The sequence below is a fragment of the Podarcis raffonei genome, chromosome 2 (genome assembly GCF_027172205.1).
Source record: "Podarcis raffonei isolate rPodRaf1 chromosome 2, rPodRaf1.pri, whole genome shotgun sequence".
NCBI classification, from domain to species: domain Eukaryota; kingdom Metazoa; phylum Chordata; class Lepidosauria; order Squamata; family Lacertidae; genus Podarcis; species Podarcis raffonei.
This window is the reverse complement of record NC_070603.1, coordinates 28,734,046-28,745,100: the sequence shown is the minus strand read 5'-3', so window position 1 is coordinate 28,745,100 and position 11,055 is coordinate 28,734,046. Positions and strand designations below refer to the sequence as shown.

Sequence of the window (11,055 nt, the reverse complement as noted above, 5' to 3'; positions counted from 1 at the left end):
TGGCGGTTCTCTCATTGTGAGGTTATAGGGAACCAGACAGAGGGCCTTCTCGGTAGTGGCGCCTGCCCTGTGGAACGCCCTCCCTTCAGATGTCAAGGAAATAAGCAGCTATCCTATCTTTAAAAGACATCTGAAGGCAGCCCTGTTTAGGGAAGTTTTTAATATTTAATGCTGTATTATTTTTAACACTCGATTGGGAGCCGCCCAGAGTGGCTGGGGAAACCCAGCCAGATGGGTGGGGTATAAATAAATTATTATTATTATTATTATTATTATTATTATTATTATTATTATTATCCTAAGCCTCTGCGAGGATCGCTCTCCTCCTGCGGAGGCTTGGGAAGGAAGCTGAGCACCCGCCAGCCATATAGTGGGTGGGGTGCAGCTGGCGTGCGTGCAGGGAAAGGGGAGGCTGCCGGCAAATCCGCACAGCTCCCCCACTCACTAGGACGCCCCTGAGAGGCCAGCGCCCTGGTGCAACGAACCACTAACACCAATGGGAAAGACGGCTCTGGGTGTTGAGACGAGAGGTGGCAACAACAGGCAGGTGTTTCCCCCGGGTGGGCCCGTAGAAGAATGCTGCTAGATGCTGGTGGTCATTGTCATTATGTACAGCTTCTGCTGATGTTTCCCCGGCAGCCAGATCCTCTTTTTGAAGAATAATAATAATAATTTGGATTCGATATCCCGCTTTATCACTACCCGAAGGAGTCTCAAAGTGGCTAACATTCTCCTTTCCCTTCCTCCCCCACAACAAACACTCTGTGAGGTGAGTGGGGCTGAGAGACTTCAGAGAAGTGTGACTAGCCCAAGGTCACCCAGCAGCTGCATGTGGAGGAGCGGAGACGCGAACCCGGTTCACCAGATTATGAGTCCACCGCTCTTAACCACTACACCACACTGGCTCTTTTTGGTGTCCACCAAGCCTCTGATGGCCAGCAGCAGGCAGCCTGCATGTGCCTCATGAACATCACAGCGGAGATAACCTGTGAGCTCCCAGGAGCACTCTGCACATCCCCAGGGGACCTACTCTAACCCGTGTTGGAGGTTCCTGACATCGCGTGATTGCCCTCTGCTCGCTTACTCGACGATAGCAGCCTTTTCCTTGTGTCATATTGACAGCTGATTAGAACACAAGGAGGGAAGGGCGGGAGAACAGGCCTGCACCAAAGAGACCCTCAAGCTTGCTGGTATCCCTTTTCACCTACAAATGTGGCAGGGAGACTTTGCAGGTTCGGCTATGCAGGTGACCTGCACACAGCTCCCTCCTTGCAAATCGGGGATGACGCAAACAGCAAGAGAGGCTGGTGAAAGGTCCCGCGCATAGCTGTCAACTTACAGATTTGAAAATAAGGGATCAGCAGCCTTGAAAATAAGGGACCAACAGCCAAAATAAGGGACCTGCAGCCTCACCTGTTCCAGGCACTCCCATCTTCCTGTCCTCCTGCAGTCTGGTCAAACTCATGCTGGGTAGCTTCGAGAACACTGTCCAACCAACTTTGTAACCAGAGGTTCAACTGAATAGAATCTGAATCACATGCACCACAAGGCCTATGCAGCCTCAACTTAAGATGGCTCCCTGGCCTGGCTTTGCACTGCAAAGTTTGCAGCAGCACATGCAACAAAATGGCGTCCAGCATTCAAAAAACCCCTTAGCTTGCATTAACTAGCCACACACAAGGCATGCAAGCTCCACCCCCCAGTCGTTCTTAGACTTCTTATTGGGTGAGCAACACAGCCAAGCAACACAGTTGGAGCCTCCCTCCTCCCTGGCCGGCAGGGAGGGAGGGAGAGGAGCTGCTTCCTTTGAAATTTAAGGGACATCATTTAAGGGACATCCATCAATAAGGGACAGCAGCGTGACATGACGCTGGAATAAGGGACTGTCCCTTCAAATAAGGGACACTTGACAGCTATGGGCCCGCGTGGTGCCGGTGCCGCCATTTTGAGGAAGGCCCAACCAGATCCCACGGGAGCTGCTGCTGCTGCCACCGCCCTTATTAGCTGAGCAGCCCTTGCCAGTTTATTAAACCAGTCATCCCGATCAGCCATAGTTCAAAGCCTATGCTCATCCCTCGCCCCCAAAACAATATCATCAATTGGGTGTTTCTTAAAGGAGATGGTTGCAGGCATAACTGACCCCAGCCAAAAGCAGAGCTTGAAGACAGTGGAGTCCTTGTGTTATAAAACGGGAGTCCTTGTGTTATATGCTGTAAGCCACCCAGAGTGGATGTGGAAACCCAGCCAGATGGGTGGGGTAGTAATAGTAGTAGTAGTAGTAGTAATAATAATAATAATAATAATAATAATAATTATTATTATTATTATTCCATAGCCATACATGGAAAGTGTATATAAATCACTCCTTTAACCAGGCTCCATAATCTCTTAAAGAACATAGTGACCTCACATTGCTTTGGCCACGTGTTTGCCAACCAGAAAAGATGGGAGGAAATGCATGATAATGTATATGCATACCCTTTGAGGTGAAGGGACGCGGGTGGTGCTGTGGGTTAAACCACAGAGCCTAGGACTTGCTGATCAGAAGGTCGGTGGTTCGAATCCCCACGACGGGGTGAGCTCCTGCCAACCTAGCAGTTCGAAAGCACGCCAAAGTGCAAGTAGATAGGTACCGCTCGAGCAGGAAGGTAAACGGCATTTCCGTGCGCTGCTCTGGTTCGCCAGAAGCGGCTTAGTCATGCTGGCCACATGACCCGGAAGCTGTATGCTGGCTCCCTCAGCCAGTAAAGTGAGATGAGCGCCACAACCCCAGAGTCATCCACGACTGGACCAAACGGTCAGGGGTCCCTTTACCTCTTTGAGGTAAGTTATTTGAAATAGTTCTTATTGTATATGATGCATTTGGATTTTTCTTTAGATTGCTTCAAGATCTGGTGATGGTAAGTGGGCGCTAAATGAACTTAATAAGGGTAAGTGTTATGTACTAAGCTTGGCTGCCAATGGCCGCTAGTCACAACAGCTATAGGATCAAAGACAGTACGGTATATCTAAATGCCAGGGTGCTTCGACATTTAGTATGGAACTGCCATGCTTCAAGTTAGTCAATCTTTAGAGGCTGCCACATGATGCTACTAGGCAGCCTTTGTCATCTTGTATTTTCCCCGATTTACTATCTCTTCACCTCCCTTCTATGGTTTGAAGGCTACCTCAGAGTCTGCTCCAGCTGGATCTCTCTCTCTCTCTCTCTCTCTCTCTCTCTCTCTCTCTCTCTCTCTCTCTCACACACACACACACACACACACACACAGTGTGGGTCATTCTACCACCAACTGCCAAATGTGAATGATCCTGACAGGTCTTTCTTAGACGCTGATATTGAAATATAGTCGGATCTTTCTTGTGTACTGCTTTCTATTCTGAAAAGCTATTTTAATACTAACTATGCAGAATATACCCAAGAGTGCATTCAAACCAATGCAGGTCTGCTGTAAGCCCATGACGGTGTGGAAGTCTTGGCCTTCAAGACTGCAGCATGTGTTTGGCAGAAACTGCAACCCGGAGTAGGCAGCAGAAAATACAGGAGGCTAAAGAGGTCTCTGGAAATGGCTTGAGGTTGGTATTGGATAATGCATGGTTCTATTTTCTTCCCCACGCTACCTTGCCACAGTTCACGGGATATACAAAAGTCAACATTTCTCAACTCCAATGTACGCATTTTTCAAAACCAGTTGCCAGTTCTCATGAAGAAAGAGCCATAGAGTATCCAACCCAACGGGAGACTCGCCAGAAATGCTGTGTGTGATCTCAAAGGTCTGTATCATTCCTCCACGTATTCAGCGATGGTTTCAGGTTGGCGAACAGTCTTATTGCCCCTTGTTGGAAGACAGCCAACCACATCAGGCGTTTACCATTGCTTCCCACCCGCATGGTCATGACCTGAAGCTGTGTGGCTTCCAAGTGTCACCCCCTTCGTGTTCCTACCCCCAGAGGGATGTTCTGGAAAGTTTTAAAAGACTGAACTGTACTTGACTATGCAGAAATATAGCATGCACACAGCACTAACAGCAACCCATCTCCCTATAGGGTCACCCAGTTTGTGTGTTCTCCTCTAGCATAAAGGCACAACATAGCCACAAGCGCTTCCATTTAAAATAGATATCTGTGCTTGCGGAGGAAGGAGACCTCTGGCTCCTCTCAGTTACCGTACCAGATGGATAGATGTTTTTATGCCCATCCAGAGAGATACTTATTGGAGTCTGGGGGATCAGTCTTGGAGTCTGTTAAGACTTTGGGGGCAAACTGAATCCCTGGCAGGAGCACCCACAATCAGTTGGGTGGAGTCTTCCTTTGGGTCATCCTTTCTGCAATAAGCCACCTTCCTGCAATGTCTTTGGCCACTTTGCCATCCGACTGAGCACCAGAGGCAGCTCCCCGGGGCTTCTCAACCTGCTTGTGTCCCCTCAGTTCTCAGCATCGCCGGTTCCTGCCATCTTTGCAGTGAGGGTTGGTGCCATTAACTGTGATATAGTTCAGCCGTGGAGGGCGCTGGCTGGGCTGGAAGTTTTTCTTGGAGATGCCACCTTGGTTGGAGGGGACTGAGAGAGAGGAGGCCTCAGCAGGACCTAAAGGGGAAGAAGAAGAAGAGGAAGGAGGAGGAGGAGGAGGAGGAGGAGGAGGAGGAGGGGGAGGGGGAGGGGGAGGGGGAGGAGGAAGGGTAAGCTATTTCTATGTAAGCTATTTCATTAATTCATTAATTATTTTATTTATTAGATTTATATACTGACCTTCAACATAAGATCTCAGGGCAGTTCTCACAATAAAGTACAGGATAAAACAAGTAAATTATTCCAACGAAACAGCAAAACAATAGCTCCCCCTTCTTGTGGTCACATTTAAAAGGCTGTAGAATATTAATCAGCCAAAAGGCCTGGTTGCAGAGGATTTTTTCTGCCTGGCGCCTAAAAATATATAACGAAGGCACCAGGCGAACCTCCCCGGGGAGAGCGTTACACAAACAGGGAGCCACTACAGAGAAGACCCTGTTCTCATGTTGCCACCCTTTGGACCTCACATGGAGAAAGCAAACAAAGAAGGGCCTCAGATGATGACTGCAGAGTCTGGGATGGTTTATATTACTCCAAAGTGAAAATGTGGGATCCTGCATGTGCACTGGAGGACAAGATGCTTTCCTTAAGCTCTGGCGCCCAAATTCCTTGCTGTGACCCATGGTTAACTTTACTACCGTGGAGGACGGCTGTTAACAGCAGCAAGACTTTACTTGCACTTGCTTAGGCACCCCTACCTGAGGATGGCTGGGCCTGTAGAAGTCTCACTCTGGACAACTGCACGGCTGCCCTCCCAATTCCCCGGGTGTTGTGAGTCCCTCCAGCGGCCGTTATCTTGTGTTCAGAACTGCTTTCCAGCGGATGACGGCGGGCAACATTGTTCTTCGGACACGGGAGCTGCAAGGGAAAGAGGCAAACACACAGGCTGAGAAGGTGCTCCGTGAACAGGGGGTGCGGATCTCTTTTACCATTCCATCATTTCTTATTAAGGATCATTTGCGAGGGAGATATGAAGGGGGAGGAGATAAGGTCAGTCTACATAACTTTAATCCGCGCTATTCATTCTACAAAAAAACAGCTTTCTGGCTGGGAACATGGCCAGGGGCAGGGGGAACGGTTCCCCTTTTAACAGAAGGACCACACTTTTTCTGTGCTTTTGGTTTAGCATTTGAATGCTAAGTTGGAAACATGCAAATTTGCCATGTATAAAATGGAGACTGGAGACAAGTAAGGGGCTATTTAACCTGGCCGGGTATTTTTATATCTTTTATATCTTTTTATATCTTTTTTATATATGTGGTGGACTTGCAAGAAAGCAAAGGTATTTTGGGAAATGATACACGAGATAAAAAAGAAGTTTTAAAAGAGTATATATATTTAAAAAGCACGAAGCATTTCTGTTAGGGATTAGAGGGGCAGAAATTACCCCTCCCCCCCAAAAAATGTTAAAGTTGTTTATGTATGTAACAACAGCAGTTAGGATTCTATATGCGCAGAAACGAGAGAAAGAAGAAGTTCCAATCAAAGGAGAATGGATAAGTAAGATCAGGCATCCCCAATCTGCATCCCTCCAGATGCTTTGGCCTACAACTCCCACGATTCCTAGCTAACAGGACCAGTGGTCAGGGATGATGGGATTTGTAGTCCAAAACATCTAGAGGGCCGAAGGTTGGGGATGCCTGAGGATGCAATGAAGGATGCAAAAGTGGCAAAATTAAGAGAATCTCATGATGAGGGTTTTTACGGAAGAATGGAAGCCTTTTTCAGACGGTTTGAAGAAATATCACAGTAGGACGAACTCGCGAACAGGATTTGAGCTACGAGCAACAGAAGCAACCAGCTAACAGTATTGTGGTTACGATTTGATAGATACAAGACGGGGGTGGCAGCGGAAGGGAAGAGATAACAACTACTCTGTGGGAAATGGGGCGGGACATCGGCAAAAATAAGAGAAAAGGCGAAACTGTGTACAGTGGTACCTCGGGTTAAGAACTTAATTCGTTCTGGAGGTCTGTTCTTAACCTGAAACTGTTCTTAACCTGAAGCACCACTTTAGCTAATGGGGCCTCCTGCTGCCGCCGTGCCGCAGGAGCACGATTTCTGTTCTCATCCTGAAGCAAAGTTCTTAACCCGAGGTAATATTTCTGGGTTAGCGAAGTCTGTAACCTGAAGTGTATGTAACCTGAGGTACCACTGTATATGTCAAAAATGTTGAAATTAACAAAACATAATTGGGTAGCTGTGAGATGCTGAAGACGTACCCTGTGGCCGGTGACCTCAAAGGAGCGAGACCTTCTCTTCCTCCTCTTGGCCTCTAGCGATTCTTCCCTCTTCTCAAGCTTCTTGTTTCCCTTTTTGCTGACCCGGAGCCACGGCCCAGGGGAGCGCCTGGGGCCGTTCCTTCCTGGCACGGTCTCGCCAGTGCTGCTGGACAAGTTGTCCTCGCTGACGGCGTGCTGCAGGCCTGGGCTGGCAGGCTGGCAAAGGGCTGGGGTCTCTCGGCACAGGGGGTCCTCGCTCTCGCTCAGAGAGTGGAGGGAGAGGCTGCTGTGCTCCTTGGTCGGCTCCAGCAGGTTCCTCCGGTCGTACTCCAGCACCCGGGAGCGGCGCCGGGCAGCCTTCACTGCGATGCTCTTGGTGCCGCTCGCTATCTCTTTGCGCTCTGACAATGGAGGGTGTGTGTGCCAAAAAAAGCATATTTTTTATTGCACTTCGCATTTCCCCCTTTTTTTAATGCTTTTTATTGGTTTTCTTACTTGATAAACACATACAATAAAGTAACCAAAATAAGAAGACGACAGCGGCAACAACAACAACAACAACAGAAAAACAAGGAACAAGAAACATACATACAACCATAAATCCATAAGTTCTTACACATGGACTTGCGTCACCATATTCTTTATTCCCGATTCCTTCTCTTCTCTGACAGACTTCAGTCTTCCTCAAAGCAGGTCTGTTTTGTCTATTTGTTAAACTGCTTCTTTTATCATTTCATCATTTCTACAGTTTCCCAAATACTATACTTATAATCCATATTATGGTTTGAGAAAATTAATCAAAGCAAATCCAGGTTTTGACTTGGGGGCACAGTTTTTTGTTTAAATAATCTCTATAAATTTCCCATTCCTTTTGGAACTTTTGGTTAGGCCATCTCCTAATTTTCTCTGTCATTTTTGCCAATTCGAGATATTCAATTTATCCTGCCATTCCTTTTTCGTTGGTACTAATTCACTTTTCCAATTTCTAGCTATTAATATTCTTGCTAAATAAAAAAAAAATCCTTAAAATATCTGGGTTATAGTTACCTCCGTGCGGCAGGATACCGTCAGAGCAGTGGTCACTGCTGTCAGGGGAGGAATTTCGTTGGCTACTCAGGCTTACCAAACTCTCTCGAGGCACATACTGTGGAGAAGAACAGAGGCAGGAAAAGTCAAGACAGAGCAACTCACACCTCATGAACTCTGCAGCCATTCATGGTTTGGTTTTGGGGTTTTTGCAGCCTCCCCCATCAAGGTTCCACTAGTACAATTTTTCAAATATATACAGGCAACTCGTGGGGTGGTGGAGGGTGTGTAAGCCTGCCCCGTTCCATCCCTGCCCCCTTCTGGGACCAAAAGCAGCATGCGCATCGGCAGTTGCATGCCCATCAAACACACACGAAACGCTAGCTGCTGAAGCACCTCCTCTTTCTGCTCAGCGTGATCTTCTGTAAAGAAGCTGTGCTACAAAACTGCAGGTCCTTGCAGAACACTACCAACTACAGTCGTACCTTGGTTCTCGAATTTAATCCGTTCCGGGAGTCCATTTGACTCCCGAAACTGTTCGGAAACCACGGCACGGCTTCCAATTGGCTGCAGGAGCTTTCGGCAGCCAATCGGAAGCCGCGCAAGCAACGTTGGGCATTCAGCTTCCAAAAAACGTTCGCAAACCAGAACACTCACTTCCGGGTTTGCGATGTTCGGGAGGCAATTTGTTTGACAACTAAGGCTTCCGACTACCAAGGTACCACTGTATGTAGAAATGTCTCTTGTTACAGAGGAATGCCCGTGCATTCTTGAGACGAAGGCACACATCCTCTGCATATCAAGTCAGGGTTCTGTCCTCTCCCCCATGCTTTTTAACATCTACATGCAGCTGCTGGGAGAGATCATCAGGGGGTTTGGGCTGGGTGTTCATCAGTATGCAGATGACACCCAGCTCTACCTCTCCTTTAAATCAGAACCAGCAAAGGCGGTGAAGGTCCTGTGTGAATGTCTGGAGGCGGTTGGAGGATGAATGGCTGCTAACGGATTGAGTTTGAATCCTGACAAGACAGAAGTACTGTTCTTGGGGGACAGGGGGCGGGCTGGTGTGGAGGACTCCCTGATCCTGAATGGGGCAACTGTGCCCCTGAAGGACCAGGTGCACAGCCTGGGAGTCATTTTGGACTCACAGTTGTCCATGGAGGCGCAGGTCAATTCTGTGTCCAGGGCGGCTGTCTACCAGCTCCATCTGGTACGCAGGCTAAGACCCTACCTGCCCGCAGACTGTCTCGCCAGAGTGGTGCATGCTCTAGTTATCTCCCGCTTGGACTACTGCAATGTCTCTACATGGGGCTACTTTTGAAGGTGACTCGGAAACTGCAATTAATCCAGAATGTGGCAGCTAGACTGGTGACTGGGAGTGGCCGCCGAGACCATATAACACCGGTCCTGAAAGATCTTCATTGGCTTCCAGTATGTTTCTGAGCACAATTTAAAGTGTTGGTGCTGACCTTTAAAGCCCTAAACGGCCTCGGTCCAGTATACCTGAAGGAGCATCTCCACCCCCATCGTTTAGCCCAGACGCTGAGGTCCAGCTCTGAGGGCCTTCTGGCGGTTCCCTTGCTGTGAGAAGTGAGGTTACAGGGAACCAGGCAGAGGGCCTTCTTGGTAGTGGCGCCCGCCCTGTGGAACGCCCTCCCAGCATATGTCAAGGCAATAAACAACTATTTTACTTTTACAAGACATCTGAAGGCAGTCCTGTTTAGGGAAGTTTTTAATGTTTGAAGTTTTATTCTGATTTTAGTGCTCTGTTGGAAGCCGCCCAGAGTGGCTGGGGAAACCCAGCCAGATGGGCGGGGTATAAATAATAATAAATAATAATAATAATAATAATAATAATAATAATAATAATAATAATTAGTCACTCCCCCGACCCCTGTCGATTCACACCTCTTGAGTGATCATGCCGTTGACATGGATAGGAGGCGGTGTCACTACTGCTGAATTCTTGATCTGCCGGGCTCGAGGGCTGGCCTTGAACACCTGGCTTGCTTCACTGCTGAGAAGAGAAAGAAAGATAACCTGTTCGTATCAGATCTTGAGATGGGGGCTGCATGAGATACGTTCCACAAAAAGGTATCAAGTTAATCTTACCTGTCTGGCTCGGGGACAAGGGGTGGGAGAGTGCCCCTTCGGGAATCCCTCCGTGGCGGCTGCTGGTACTCAGAGCCCAGGGTCCTTACACTCTCTTGGTCAGAGTCCAGCATACTTTCCACCGGGAGCGGGGGGAGCTTTGGCACAGAGGTGTCCTGCAGGGAAAACAGAACATGGATGCTCTGAGAGCCCTGCAGGTATAGCCGAAAGCAACTGCAACCTTGCATTCTCCACCTATAGTTCGTAGCTGAAGTTGATGGCCCAAGAAGGGGCAACACCACCGGTGGCATTAAGGGGTAAAGGGGACCCCTGACCATTAGGTCCAGTCATGGCAGACTCTGGGGTTGCGGCGCTCACCTCGCTTTATTGGCCAAGGGAGCCGGTGTACAGCTTCCTTTCTTTTTTTTTATAATAATATTTTATTAAGTTTAACAATAAAAAGATACAACCAAACATAGAACAGTAAAAACACAGGGAAAATATAAAACACAACAATACAAGCTTTCACAATACCTAAAATACAAACATTTAACCTAACAAGGGGAAAAGAAAAAGAAAAAAAAAATCAGTCAACACACAAAAAATAGAATAGGAAAAAACACAAATCGCTCTTTTCTAATTGTTCATCTTTGATTAACTTATTTTCCTGACTTCCTCATGCCTCCCTTTTTTATATACCTTTTTAACAGTTCAGCAAATTCATATCCTACTACTTTGTCCTTATATATTTTACCTCCCAAATTTATAATTTCAAATTTTTATCTCTTATTACTAGAACCCCTTCATTTTATTTCAATGTCATCAGCATTCATACATTTTACAGTACTTCTGTAAATAAATTTTAAATTTCCTCCAATCTTCTTCCACCAACTCTTCTCCCTGATCTCGGATTCTGCCAGTCATCTCAGCCATTTCCATATAGTCAATTACTTGCATCTGCCATTCTTCCAAGGTGGGTAATTCTTGTGTCTTCCAATGCTTTGCTATGAGTATTCTTGCTGCTGCTGTAGCATACATAAAGAAAGTTCTAGCCTTCTTTGGCACCAATTGGCCAACTATGCCCAGGAGAAAGGCCTCTGGTTTCTTCACAAAAGTGTATTTAAGTACCTTTTTTATTTCATTATAAATCG

General features: G+C 47.3%; 1 protein-coding gene across 2 annotated transcripts in view; it reads right to left on the bottom strand.

The window, feature by feature from the left end:
* Nucleotides 1-3,554: 3,554 nt before the first annotated feature.
* Nucleotides 3,555-11,055, bottom strand: part of KIF19 (kinesin family member 19) — a 49,473-nt gene continuing 41,972 nt past the window's right edge. The window contains exons 15-20 of one of the 2 annotated variants that reach the window (XM_053375457.1): nucleotides 9,926-10,080; nucleotides 9,722-9,827; nucleotides 7,835-7,931; nucleotides 6,788-7,188; nucleotides 5,264-5,423; nucleotides 3,555-4,583 (exon numbers count right to left, since the gene is read on the bottom strand). In XM_053375457.1, the coding sequence (XP_053231432.1) occupies nucleotides 4,429-4,583; nucleotides 5,264-5,423; nucleotides 6,788-7,188; nucleotides 7,835-7,931; nucleotides 9,722-9,827; nucleotides 9,926-10,080 (1,074 nt within the window). In that variant the 3' untranslated portion in view covers nucleotides 3,555-4,428. Of the gene's footprint in view, nucleotides 4,584-5,263; nucleotides 5,424-6,787; nucleotides 7,189-7,834; nucleotides 7,932-9,721; nucleotides 9,831-9,925; nucleotides 10,081-11,055 lie in introns of both variants that reach the window. The other variant, XM_053375456.1, reaches the window with a different exon arrangement.